Source organism: Acipenser ruthenus, chromosome 10 (genome assembly GCF_902713425.1).
Source record: "Acipenser ruthenus chromosome 10, fAciRut3.2 maternal haplotype, whole genome shotgun sequence".
NCBI classification, from domain to species: Eukaryota; Metazoa; Chordata; class Actinopteri; order Acipenseriformes; family Acipenseridae; genus Acipenser; species Acipenser ruthenus.
Window position 1 is genome coordinate 41,329,484 of NC_081198.1, and position 15,022 is coordinate 41,344,505.

Genomic DNA, 15,022 nt, shown 5'->3' on the forward strand with positions numbered 1-15,022 from the left:
TTGCTATCTGTTCTACACTATTGTTTTACATTTAAGTTTTTATTCGTACTCTTCCTGCAGGACAACACATTACAAAGAAGTTGGAACAGCCAGCATTAAAAGCTTGCTTTGATGACACACTGACATTCATTTGGTTTTTTAAATCTTCAGATTGCCTTTTATCTAAATGTATACAGGTGCTTCTGAGAAAGTTGCTTCATAAATCCTTTTCTTAATCATTTTGGGAACTGCTACCTAACAGAAATACGTAATAGAAACCTGACAGCAGACTGCGGTACCTGACCCTTAGTCATGTTGCATTGAGTGCATCAGGCAAACCCAAACAGCTTAAATTGGGAGATCTTCAAAGTCAAGAAAAGTCAACAACAACTTGATCACAGAATTCCCCTCCTTCAAGGAACATGTGAAGTTCTGTTTGTGTGTAGTCTGGCAGCATTGTTTAAGATGTTTTAAATAGTGGTAGAGACTTATAGCTCATTTTAAAAAGTACAAGAATTAAATTTCTTGTTTTCTTCTTTTTTACACACTCTCTCTCTCATAATATATATATATATTCATTGAATGAGAGTGCTCAAAGATCACAATAAACAAGTAAAATCAAAGGGGCTCAGTTTTGTTTCTTAAATGCATATAATACATTTCAGAAACTTGAAAAAATATAATTCCTAACAGCCAGCAATTAATAAAAGTTTGAAAAGCTGCAACAATAATAATAAACACATTATTTGTGGATGTAGATGAGCTGTGATGCCTGTCTTCTTTGAATTTGTAAAAAAAATAAATAAACCTAAATCCTTTCATCCATTAATTTATTCAGGAAAATTAAAATGCTCGGAATTAAAATTTTCTTAGGAATTCAAAGCTTAGAAGACTCTGTTTTTTTCTTTGTAGAAACAGTTTTGCTGACCTTGTTCTAGAAATTACACTGACAGTAAAAAAATAAGTTAGTTGCATACACAAACACTTCACCTGCTTTTTCATGTCTATGAAGAAAATCTAAATAAACAAAATTAAGAAGAAAAAAAACTAAGAACAGCAAAAGAATTAAAGTACTAGTACAACAAAGAGTAAGATGAACTTGAAGTGAATTGATGCTGATTTTAACTGTGGTGCTCAATGCCAAGTCAAGGGTTGCTCATAGTGTCGTGCTGTCTGATAATGATTCCTTAATGGTCACGCCAGTGTTCAAACATTTCATTATTACACATATTTTGCAAAGTTAAATTTCTGCCAAAATGATACAGTAGATTCTATGCTGTTTGAAGCTTGACACATGTTCCCTTGCCACATAGTCCATTTTCCTCCATCCCATAATCCTCATGCTATTGGTGAGGCTGCCGGTAAACAGAGGAGGTGAAGAGTAATGCAAGTAGAGATATTATCTTCTCTTTCGCTCCCTCTAATGTTTATAAACCATTGTTAAGAGCATTCAATTGTCTTACACTTCCTTGTAGTAGTTTACAAAATACACCAGTATAGAGCAGGCTGGCGTGAATATTTGTTTAAGAACATCAAGGCTAAAAAAGTGCTGGTTCATCCCCTTTGTTGTTAAGTAAGTCAAAGGATAGAAAAAACAATAATGGCACAGGCTATGAACATCTTTGACATTTCAAAGATTTACTGTCTTTTCTATTAATTCCTGTTGATACCCGTTGGTCCTTTGATGATGAATACAAAGTGCAAATCTTGGCAGCATCAGAAGTGCCTTTGAAATGGGTGTATAATTTTAAAATGCATTACATTTAAAAACAGTTTAACTACTGCATGTGTCTCAGTGCTGTATAGAAATTGAATTAATGCCACCATTTCATTAAGAAGGAAGAAGCAATGCTGACTGGATCACAGTCATATCAGATCTCAGTTCTGTGTGATATGATGTATGTAATATTTTTCAAGTAAAAGATGTCAAGTGCTCTGTAAATTAAAGCATGGCATAATTTAACATGGACGCTGGTGTCACAGACCCTGATTAGTACTAGTCTTGGACTACCTTACATAAAATAATATTATTTAGTCTAAGATTAGCGATAATCTGGGTCTGTGAAACCATACACAGGGTTAAAAGTCTGGGACAATTGGGTCATGAATGTCCTATTAACCTAGTATATACAATATAATGAAGAAGAAAAGTTTGAAAGTCTAAAAGGTCACTCAGCAGCACAGGAGCAATAGTAGCAGAGGCAGAAACAGGAAACTAACCAATACAAGAAAGGTTCTGAGAAAAGAAAGGTTTCACTGAGCAATCCAAAGAGAAATGTATCTGATTGATGCTTTGTGTATGGTTGTCATTGCATCTCTGGGCTATTCGTTGTGTTGATTTGGAAGATCAATAGTGTTTGCTCCGAAACTGAACTTCAGATTTCATTGAGAAATGACTCGTTCTACAAAGGTGTGCTGATTCCATTTTGGAGATGATCTGATCCAAAGTGACTTACTGTTGACCGCCTTTGGCTTTTTATTTGACAGACGGGTTCATCATTTTGTTTGCTGTTATTTAAATTTCATACAACTGGCAAAAACCCAGACACGCAAACTAGTCCCGAGTATAAAAGTTCACACTTCAAATGTAATTTCTTTCCTATAAAATCATGTCATGCTTTTCCTGCTCCCAGAATGCATTTCTCAGAATGGCATGCAGTCTTGGATGTCAGTACAAATGATTTCCAATTAGTAGTCTGTTTATTTATTTTTTTCTTCAAACTGACTTTTTAGACTAATTAAGAAATCTTGTATATTGTCACACAAAACATGCAAGTGGTTTGTCAGGCTCTCCAGAGGTATTTCAGAGTAAAGTAGTTGTTTTTTCTCATTCTAACACAGTAGTACCTTGTAACACACAGAATTACCTTTTAACAAATTCTTTAAACGGGATGCGATGGGAATACCCTTGTCTCCGGATGCTCACTGTTTCCAATATGCCGGTGTAACGCAGCTGCACCAGCACTCTTTCCCTGGAAAATGTCAACGCCTGTCGATCATCGTTGGGTTTTATACAGCGAACAAAGTGAGGCTGTCCAACCACCATCTTAGACAGGAGATCCATGAGGGAATACTGTGAGAGAAGGGAAACATGTTTCAAAGGTTCTTCTGCTTCGTGTTAAAATGTTTTCTATAGTAAATGTATCTTTGTCTCATATTTGTGGTGCCATGTGAAATAAAATGTTACATTTCCTCAAATCAGCTCCTCGTTAATGTACTATGTGAAACATTCAGTGCATTTTTGAAGACTGTTGATGTTATTAGTTTAAAAAGCTGGAACTCAAATAATGGTGTGTTGCAAGTCCAGGGGAGCTACAGCCTTATAAAAGTTTAGCACAGTAAAAGCATAGCAAAGTGTAATAAAGAATAGTGAAAACATAGTAAAGTATAGGTAAGCATTGTAAAGAAGAGCAAGGTATGGTCAAGCATATTAATAAACCTGGTAAAATAGGGTAAACTATGGTAAATGCATAGTATAACCATGGGAAAAGCATTGTAATAAAATACTGTGGAATAAAGAATACTGCTTCTCCTCTGCAAAGCTGTAAGGAACCTTCAATAATACTTTTCAGCCTTTTCAATTACTGCAATAATGTCAACTTCACAATCCCCACCATCAAGCCCCACAATATGTAATGGCAGTTACAGCCACTCCAATCTCTTTCTAAAGGAACACCTGCCGTTTGCTGGGAACTCAACAAAGCATTTTTGGATAACTGTGGTCCTCAGGGCCAGAATTAGTAAAATGGCCAGTATTAGTAAACCAGTGTTAAAGGAACATCAGTTTGTGTGTATACAGTACTTCACTCCAGGGTAAATGTCATGTCATCAGGAAGTGCTTCTTTTCTTTATTTTACCAGGAATGACTCCAGGTCTCACAGTTCCTTTTCAAGAGTGAGTTCGTAGAATAGGGCTTGATACAACCATCCAAGTCAGCCTTTCCTATCTTAAACTTTTCCAAGCAAAAGTAACCACATTATTTATAGAATAAAACACTGCTGGGTTTTATTACAGCATTTTACAAAACAAAGGAATTCCCCTAGATTGCAAAAAAACATCTGCCCGTGGTTATCGTGGGATTACATCTAAAATAGGTGGTCACTGCAATCCAGAACAATTCTGCAGTGCTGTAAAATGCTGTAATAAAATTCAGGGGTGGTTTATTTCAGCAGGGTATACATTTTTCAAATCAACCCCTAAGTTACATGTACTGTAAATGGTGGAAGACTTTCCAAACAGATCACCTAATATACGCCTAATATTAGATATATTACTTGATGCAACTAAAACAATAGCGCACAGCTACATTCATACATGCTTACCAGTATAAAGTTGATTTTATGTTAATTCACAAATAAATAAATAAATAAATAAATACCCTGAAATAGGAGGCAACGGTCTGTCTCCGCATGTTAGAGCTTTCCTCTGGATGCTGCATGACTTCCATAGTGTCCACCTAAAAATATGAATACCAGAATCACCAGTTACTTGCATGCATAAACATGCCCAAATAGTAGACATTGCTGCCTCAGTGTGTTTGTTAAACTGCTTGATACAAATTCATCGAAGTCCAGGCGTCAAAACAGTGTCACCGTTCAGTTACCATGAGGTTGGAGGCTGTGTACTGTGAAGAAAATATGACAGAAAGAGCAGGCTGTTTCAGCTTTTGCTACTGTTTTTTTTTCAGTAAGTTGAGTTAATGGTGACAAAGCTTGACAGCCAATAAAAGTCAATAAGGACGTGTTTGTGGCCCACAGCTGACTTGAGAAATTAAATTTCTGGAAAACATTTGTGTCAATTGATAGTTGCTAATATACCATTCATAGAAAATTATCATTTGATGCAATCTGCCTTTAACACTGATTTTATGGGAAATTGGCATTTTAAGACATCTATGTGTAAAATAGAAGATTCCTGTTCTAACACTTTTTCATAAACATGCATGGGTGTTATTCAATGAGGTCATCTTTATTTTCTATGACTTGCTTATTGTCAGCTGACAATTGACATAAAAAAATGAAGTGGGAAAAACCCTATCTAATTATCTCATATGTATACAGTTCACTGTGTTGGTGTTCGCTTACAATGTTTGTTTCATCCCCAAAAGCTCTGCTGGCACATTTTATTGAGCTATTTTATGTCACCACATAGCTACTGTATATTTTACTTGAAAGCTACAAGGCATTAATAAAGTAGCAAAATAGACCATAACTGGGATTTGCCATTTTAAACTTCAGACTTGGCTCAATACATAGTTTTAAAGATGATACAATATTAGCATTCTAATGATTTTCCCAGCTCATGACTTCATCAAATTTAATGAAGCAATAAATATTTCAGAGTGAGTCTATACAGCAAAGTGCATATCTTAATATTGTATTTAATTCGTCATTTACGGGTGGGGGGGTATTTTTGTGAAGTAAAAAAATAAAAATAATAACTGCAGTGTTTATCGACCACCTGGGATAAATGATGGCTGGGGGATTTAATAGTGTCTAAGAACGCTCTTCAGATGGAAAAAAAAACAGCATTGCTGGAGTATATGTGGAGTAGTGGTTAGGGCTCTGGACTCTTGACCAGAGGGTCGTGGGGGACACTGCTGCTGTACCCTTGAGCAAGGTACTGTACCTAGATTGCTCCAGTAAAAACCCAACTGTATAAATGGGTAATTGTATGTAAAATAATGTGAAATCTTGTAACAATTGTAAGTCGTCCTGTATAGGGGCATCTGCTAATAAATAAATAATAATAATAATAATGAGTGTGTGTCCACATCTGTTATTTTTAAATTATTTGTTTGTTACTGGGTCACCTCACTTGCTTCACAAGCTTAAAGATTTCAACAAAAACAAAATATATTGAAAAGTTCTAAATGTTTGTCTGTCTAGCCAGCAGACAGACATTTAGAACGTTACAATATATTTTGTTTTTGTGACCAAATAACGTTTCAATATCTTTCAATGTCAATGACGTTGGAATTTTTTTACAAAACTAATAGCTTTTCTTTGAAACATAATTAAAAAGATAAGGTTCTCCAGTGGTAGTTCAGTGTGAAATACTGCTTATGTGCTGTAAACAAAGATATTTAGACACCAGGGAGAAATGTATTACTAAAGCAATGTCCCCAATTTGACTGGCAGTCTTTCACCAGCTCGAAGACAATCCCAAATCCAAGAAAAAATACTGTAAGGCGAGTGTGAGTTGTCTCAGGACATACAGGCACAGTGTTAGATGACATTTTATATGTAAGCCATACAATATTATTTATACAATAAAGGCAGTCAGGGTGTTACAAAGAAAATATTTTGTAGTTAAGCAAGCAGATGAATGAACTGGATTATCAATCTAAAAACAAAATCAGCAGATAAATAAAACGGCATGCATGTGGCATATTGAAATGCATTATAAGCAAGGTGACAGCGAATGGTAATTGTTAGCTGTATTTGTTATTTCAGTCATGTTGTGTAGTTATATCTAACCTTTAAGAGGTATTTTGGTGACTGTAGACAGAAAAGTGCATGCAGAAAAACAGCAACTGATCAGAAACAGAGCTGCCAGTCAAGGTAAATCAAGTAAAACACACACACACACACACACACACACACACACACACACACACACACACACACAGAAGATCAGCAATTCATGAGGCATAATGAATATAACAAGACTTGGACTTGATGGCCAGGAAATCATGGTCTCTTACTTGGAGTTTGTGCTTAATTTGTTACCTGACAAGTGATGTTTCAGTTTGGCTACAGAACAAATCCATTTAAACTTGAACGCACTAAAAAAAAAAAAAACACACATAAAACATCTTAACGGTGCAGATACGTCACGTCACATGAAAAAATAAATCTGCTTTGCGAGTGGGGCAGCAGCGTGTGTTGATGTGTGGTGTCAAATGCAGTGATACAAAATGCCATCAAGCACAAGTTATTAGGACAATGCTGTTTTCACACAACATATGTCACTCACGAACTGATAAATCTCCCTGTGTGCTAAACCATTCCCATTGCTTCTTAATTTCCTTTTTTCAAGAAGGGAATTCTGTTCATTATATACAAGTTTGATAGCCACATTACAAGAGGTCCGAGCTGCTTGAGCGGAATACAAACCCACTGGTATTACACCACACAATTGTATATTTTTATAGCATAAGTTAAACGAGCAAAATTAAACAGTATACATACTGTGACATCATTTCATCTGATACTATCTGATGTAAAGAGGTTTCAGATGGATGTATCTCATCGACACCAGGATTTCCCTTCCTCGTTTCTCCCATGCTACTCCGCTGCTCCGTTCCCTCCACTGGTTTCCTATCACTGCTCACATCCAATTCAAAACTCTTGTACTAGCTTATCTCTGTCTCGACCTTTCTGCTCCCTCTTATCTCCAGACTATTATTTCTCCCTACACCCCCTCTCACCCCCTCCACTCCTCTGCCATCGGCAGATTAGCTGTACCCCCCTCTGCCCCCTGCCTCCAGAGCCCGCTCCTTCTCCACCCTTGCCCCTCAGTGATAGAAAGACCCATGGATATCAGGACTGCTCAGTCCCTGACCACCTTTCGGCACTTCCTCAAGACACACCTGTTCAGACAGCATCTGTAAAACTCACAACTCTCGACTATACTGGACCCAGTTGTACCAGTACTTGCATCATCTTGTACTTGCACTTAGCTGCTCCACACTTTGCTGTATTCTACTACTGCTCTCATCATAATTATACTTTCTTGTGCTTTATTTTACTCTTAAAGATAACCATATTCATGTTTTTTTTGTAATTGCTCTTATTTGAAATCATTTTTATCCATTTATTGTACTTACTACTTGCGCTTAATGGAATTTATAACCAAATATTTTTAAGTTTAACTGCTCTTAGTCGGCAACTTGTCCATACACAGACACACATGTTCGTGGCAAGAGTTATCAGTGTCCATGGCAGTGAATACGTCTAACACACACACACACACACACACACACACACACACACACACACAGAATTATAGAACTGCCGCTTTGTTTGTCCGTGGCCAAGATGTATATATATTTTTTTTTAAATGTCCGTCACACTCGACATGGTGCTGACCCGTTCATAATCGCTGTCAAACGTAATTATTTACTGAATTTTTGATTCTCTCTCATTTGAATTTGCTCTTACTTGATTTTAATGTACTTTATAACTGCTCTTATCTGTAATGTGATATTTTGTATTGTGATACATTGTAATGTGATGCTTTGTAACAACTCTAAGTTGCCCTGGATAAAAGTATCTGCTAAGAAATAAATAATAATAATAATAATAATAATAATAATAATAATAATAATAATAATAATCTGCTATCATATAAGTTAGAACATATACATTACTGTATGTATAGTTTTATTAAGATACTACAATGTAAATGTAGGTTCCCATCAGAGAAAGCATCCAGGAACTGGTCAAAAATAGGATCATAATTGGTTCTGTGAAGTCCAATTACTGGTTGAAAAAAAATGCAGAAACTGATGACACACCCTAAAAATACAAAGAGCTGACATATACCAACCTTGTAGCGTCCTGCACTGAGCTGCGGAGGTAGCGACCGAGATGCTGCAGTTACTATTACTCTTGACGCTGCCAAATTACCTGTCCAAAACACAGAGTACATATTCATCAGCATCATTGTGTAAGTTGGCTTTACCATAGATTTGGTGTAAAAGAAAAAGAAAAGACAGAAAATATTCTTTGTATATACAGTGTGCAGTTGTGCTTAAGCCGTTTCTATGTCTAAGTTCCTAATTTACTGTGCATTGTCTTCGGGTAAAGGAAGTGATACGAACTAAGCATGTGCAAGACATGCCAAACATTTCAGTTTTAGCAAGTATAGCACAAGAGGTCCAAATGTTTTCTCTGGCTATATCTTCTGAGGCTAAACTGTGATTAATAGCACTGAAAGAAGCCTTTGAAGCAGGATTGGTGACATCAAAGTCCTAATCCATGGGTGGCAGGGTTTTTATAATGAGTGGGAAGCATTTTAACACATTTCAAAGGGTTTACAGCATGAATAAACAAGACTGCTGCAGATGTGCCACACACCTTTACGAAAAATAAAACTACAAAAATAAGGTCCCCGTATAATCCATGGAAGGGGTTGTGATCCGTAAAGTGGGCAGAAAACCTTTTTGTTAATTTATCTGAACAGACCTGAAAGATTAGATACTACTCCACCATGCTTGTTTGCACTGTAAACTATTCTTTTAAAAGTGCCTTCCCCCCCCCCCCCCCCCCCCCCGATGTGTTCATCTGAGTGTTGGGCTTCCTCCTGCATCTATTCAGGCCCTGTTTTCTTTCTGTATGTGCTTAATCAGAACACTATCCTGAGAATTGTTCTGTCATTCCCCACTTAGCCAAAACATGGAAGTATGTCATGTAATAACCAAAACTGTGCATGTTATTTTTCTTTATCTTTACATGGATCATCTCACACAGGTACCAGCTGGAAGCTGTGCAAGACAGATTCTTTACACTTATCCAGTAAGGAGAGAGGCAACATGTTATATGCCACTTGTTTATTAAGTTACAACAAGGACCCGAACAAGGCTCTGCTGTAACTTTTTGTTCTTTCTTCTTTGTGAATACTTTGTCAGAAGACGTTTCAATTTGCCTCTGGACAACAAGTATACCCGTTGTACTATTTGAGAACCTCTTGTTCGTTTTGACATAAATCCCTTAGATCCTAAATTCTGCAGAGGTGTCATCTCTAACTTGAATCCTTGTGTAATCTGATAGATCAACAGAAGCCTCATCAGCACATAGTTTAGTAAAATGCAGGGTCCTTTATTTGATCTGCTTGAAAAAACTGAGTGGAAAAAATATAGAGAAAAACAAGAATGGGGAGCCTTATTAAGCTGCCAAGCCACTATTTATTTCTTCTAGCAAGGTCCTTTTCTATTAGAAATTCAAATTGATTTCTAAATTAGATTGGTTCCAAGTAGGTATATTAATCATATCAAAAGCACAGCAGGTGCTTTTTCAGCTTGCCACAGGATTTGTTCATAATCTCCAGGAAGGTCTATAAGTGAAGTAAAAAATAAAATCCAGAATGCTAACACCACAAAGATGAGGGTGATACATTTTCCTTAGCTGCTGTGAAATACCTATTGGAGGCCATCAAAACATGATATGCAGTCCAGCTATGGCTGTGGTCTTGTACATTTAGGGCCTGGTGTACATATTTTAGGGCCTTATTTAAGTTGGTTTTGATGAATAAAATATGCAATAGATTGATATTCATTAAATTTGTTTTATTTGTAGCTCAATTTCAGTTATTTTCTTACTTTCTTACTTTACATTTAACAAAAATGAACAAAACTTCTTAACATGTTAGTGAGATAGCAGGTAAAAGACTTTTTTTTTTCATGACCACATGTCAAAACGTTCATCTGCTTGAATTTTTATGGTCTCAACTTAACTATATATGTTATAAACAGTGCTTCCCTTTTCATTTGTTCTACTGCATTTTGGGTCCTTATTACAAGCAAGCAAAATATGTAACACATTTTGATTGCAGTCTCATTAAGAGTAGGGCTCATAAATGTGTCAGATGCTTCATTTGAATTATTCTAATTATCCAAAGTTTGGTAGATTAGTTGGAATCTTCCTTATTTTATCAAGTCAGTAATAATATTTATTATTATTATTTATTTCTTAGCAGACTCCCTTATCCAGGGCGACTTACAATTGTTACAAGATATCACATTATTTTTACATACAATTACATTATTTTTTACACATTATTTTTACATACAATTACCCATTTATACAGTTGGGTTTTTACTGGAGCAATCTAGGTAAAGTACCTTGCTCAAGGGTACAGCAGCAGTGTCCCCAACCAGGGATTGAACCCACGACCCTCCGGTCAAGAGTCCAGAGCCCTAACCACTACTCCACACTGCTGCCCCATCAGTATAGCCACATCAGTATGATTCCTATTAGCTATTCAAAAGAATATATTATTGAGAACATTTGTCATGATGAATTAATGTCTTAGTAATATACATTTTATTGTGTGTGTGTGTGTGTTTTCATGGTGTCCTCACTAAAATACAATCAGAATGACAGAACAGCTCATCTCTCCTGAACCGGCACTGGTAGCATTTTCTACTATCCCTTAAGGGGGAAATGATTACTTGCGATCCAAATTGTAATTTTAACTAGATTATGAATCTCTTTCAATATAGAGTAGCAATTTCATTTTGAAACAAATAGTTTCTCGCCTATCCCCATTAAAGCACATTTTCTAAATATATATGTGGAGGTTTGCATGCCACAGACTGCTACTAAACAGTGGAGGCAGAATTCTCAAAGTGTTTACTCCAGTCTTTAAAAATGATATTTTTTGAAGGGAGAAACAGGAGTGCTAAAGATACCTCGAGTCAATTTTAATGATCTTAAAATGGACTGATCTTAATGCTTCCACTCTTTATATTAATACAGCTTGGATTTTCTCCCTGGGTCGATTTATTAAGCCACTTCATTACAACATAAAGTAAAAATACAGAAATATGAGATACATTTAAGGGTAGCGGTATTAAGATCAGCCACTGTTAAGATCTTTAAAATATCCCACTTTGAATGAAATTTTAATTGCCTGGTACGACTTTGAGACCAATAAACAAATAGTCTCACAGAACAGTTTTTCAATGTTTTACAAATACAAATTTCAGTGTTTACAAATGCTGTTGTTGCCCCACACCACTTAAAACAACTAATATTATAGTTACAACTGACATCTAAAAAAGCAACCATCTGAACCATATTGGGCACATTTAGCAATGCCCTTTGTAAATACACACAATAGCGGATGTAGGCGCACTGCATGCAGTATCAAGAGACTTCTTTTTAGATTAATTTGATCTTGAAACCCTGCAACCTAGCAAATAAGATCAATGCGGGATGAAATCTGTCTTTGTGTATTAATACTTAGCAAGTCTAGGGGCTGTCAGTTTAGTTACCGTCTATTACTGTCATGAGGCATCCATCATATAAAGAGCCATGGTATAATAGGCTTTTGAAGGAACAACATACGCTTGTATTATTAAGCAATTTTAAGCTACTGGAGAGTTCCTTCTCAGTAAATATAATGGTCTGAACTACATCTCTGGTAACTGCTGACTTGAAATTATCCATTTGGTGCTTTTTTCACATTGTCTGCAGGTGCTGGAGTAAGATTTTAAGCCTAAAATTGTAGATTTCCAGGCGTATCCTGCTTTTGAATACTGGAATGAACTTTTAGTTAGTGATGCTGGCCTCTACTAAAATGGCTGGTACACTATACAGAGCATAAGAAGAGATTAATAATTTAAGTTTTAAATGTTATCTGTGTGTCATCTAATGCGTGGCTGTATGCGCAAGTTGATTTACCTGTTGCATCCTGGGACATGCATACATACATACAAATGGATAAGGATGATCTAAAATGTTTTTTTTTCATATTTCAGAGTAATTGCTACTCTTGCAAAGTGTAGGTAAAGTTAAAGGCAAAGGGTAGTCCTGACAATCTCCAATAAAGCGTACTTCAAAGTCCTTCAACAACAACAACATCAAATATTAAGGGATAATTATTCTCTATCCTAATAAGGTCCAGGTTATTATTTTTATTGATGTGCAAATGCTGGTGTTTTACATTGTAAACGTACCTTTATATATCTATTTGCAAACTGTATTGCCCCACATTTGTATTCCCTAATTCTACTGCTTAATATCTAATTCTGAATGAAGTCTGGAATCATCATTTAATGCATGCCATGAAGTATCAATGAACATTTTCACTGTTTTGTTATCTGAACAACAGTCTTTTATTTTAAAGGGGTGCACTAGGGGTAATCTCTTCCCATCTGAAACATTAAGTTTGTTAGACATGCTTTACTGAAAATCTTTAATAAAGTCACTGCCCTTGAGGTAACATTTGCTGGTGACTTTATTAAACATGCTAAATATCCACGAGTGCTAAAATCATATTAAATGATGATTTAATATCATGGAATGATATACATATAAAACAAAGACAGACAATGGTAGGGAGAGGGTAGGGAGAGTAGGCCTGAGAGCCCAGCCTAGAGCAGGCTGCAGCTGGTACATGGGAGGCTGTTACCAGACAAATGGACCCTGACTGCTAAGAACAGTGTCCTGAGTTTGTATGCTTGGAGGCTGGAGGTCAGTGCGTAAGAGTAATGTGAGCTTACTAAGATATTCAAGTACGTTTAATTAATGCAGGGTCTCCATGGATTTTTATTACATGTTAAATGCTTAAAACATTTCAGGTTGATGCTTACTTTCCTGTTCAAAATAATAAACACCTATGTTTGGTTCAGTGGATGGTTCAGTGGCTAGTTTTTCACATATGGCAACTAGTCTAAAATGTATCTCAGACTATATGGGCAAACTCATGGCATCATGACAGCTGTATAAGCTGATGTGAATTGTTGAAGATGTCTCCCCAGTTCCTAATTCATTCTCTGCATTCTTCACAGCCACCTTGAGTGATGCTACGTCCACGTGACATGAGTCCTGATCATCACTGGGACTCAAAGAAGGTCTGTCTATCCTTTAAATTGGTATAAGTTAGAAAAGGCAGAATTGTCCTCTGGCCTTCATATTCCCCTAAATTAAGAACTGAATCAGTTGGCCAAAGCATGCAAATGTAACACACTTCTACAAGCAAATCCTACAATTAGGCATGTTATAGGCAATGCCCAGCATTAGGCATTCCTCTGGAACGTAATAATATCTTGAAAAAGCATTGTTGGAATAGATTGACACAACTAAACAAAATAGATTACAAATAACTTCTCATGTCCACACACTGTAAAATGTAAGTTTAATATTTATTTTAACCCTGAAACAATCACTGGAGGTTTCAAGCAAGTTAAATCTAAAATATGTGTACATCAATAACACAAATGTTCAGGCCTTGCTCTTTGTACTGAAAAGTTTATTTATTTTTAGAAATGGTATATAGGTATGGGTAGGCAAAGTGTTAAATTTAATTAATAGCATTAGAACACACCCTGTGACTTTTATAACATTCTCAGTACTGTAGTCCTGGGTACTTCATGTTCCCAGTGTAAATAAAACCAGAAAAACAATGTAACTGAGTGGCACTAGGTACACAACAGTGTGATCAATATGTCAGCCTGGGTTTTTCTCCAAAGAGTTCAGTCATGGGGTAGTACTATGGCTTTTGGAGCAATCACCCATATGATTAATGACTCTGAACATTTAGATACAAAATATAATATCATTTAAAAATAAATGTACAAAAAAAAAAAAACACCGGACAAGTAATGGGAATGTTACAAAAGTCACATGGTGTTAATAAACATCCCAGATATGTTTCAACCACTTTTTACAGACCTGAGAAAGCTGTAGTACATTCTGGCTCTTGCATACATTTTCGTTTTAAAATGTGACATGACCTTGGGTTCCAGCCAAGACCTTGTAATAAAATTATAAATGCAAATGAGGTAATGAGGTATGTTTCTAACTGTGCCAAGAAACCCCCAAAAGATGTCTCCACCACACTTGCACTTGATATCGGAAAAGCTATACAATTTACACTGCTGTACTGTGAGCTCAACACACAGTTCCCCCACTGGCATCAAACTTAATTTGCCTGATTTAAAAAGTTTACAGCATATGCCATTATTAAATCATATTAATTAACAAACAACTTGGTATTGGTCTGAAATATCAGAGTTATCATAACTAATGTATTCATCTTATTGTTTAGAATTACTTTGTATATCATTCTGTTTAAGGCATCACATCTGTAGGTTTTAAAGCACCTCTGTTGCTCTCAAACATGTCTTCTCTTCAAGTACAGCTGGTACACCAGAGTGACCCATTAACCTGTCACCCTGTACACCCTGCCCAGAGAGATGTAAAAAACACATCAGTAAGAAATACCACATACTGTAGAAGAAATCTGTTACTTCTTACAACCACTGGGGGCAGTGTTGCCGGGCCAGGTTAATGGTTACACTCTGGTGTTCCGG

At 36.2% G+C, this 15,022-nt stretch overlaps 1 protein-coding gene across 2 annotated transcripts in view; it reads right to left on the bottom strand.

The window, feature by feature from the left end:
* LOC117404907 (myosin-IIIb-like) overlaps window positions 1-15,022 on the bottom strand; it is a 94,040-nt gene that overhangs the window by 32,511 nt on the left and 46,507 nt on the right. For both annotated transcript variants that reach the window (XM_059032268.1, XM_034924236.2), the window contains exons 23-25: window positions 8,533-8,612; window positions 4,358-4,435; window positions 2,847-3,052 (exon numbers count right to left, since the gene is read on the bottom strand). In XM_059032268.1, coding sequence (XP_058888251.1) covers window positions 2,847-3,052; window positions 4,358-4,435; window positions 8,533-8,612 — 364 coding nt within the window. The remainder of the gene's footprint in view (window positions 1-2,846; window positions 3,053-4,357; window positions 4,436-8,532; window positions 8,613-15,022) is intronic.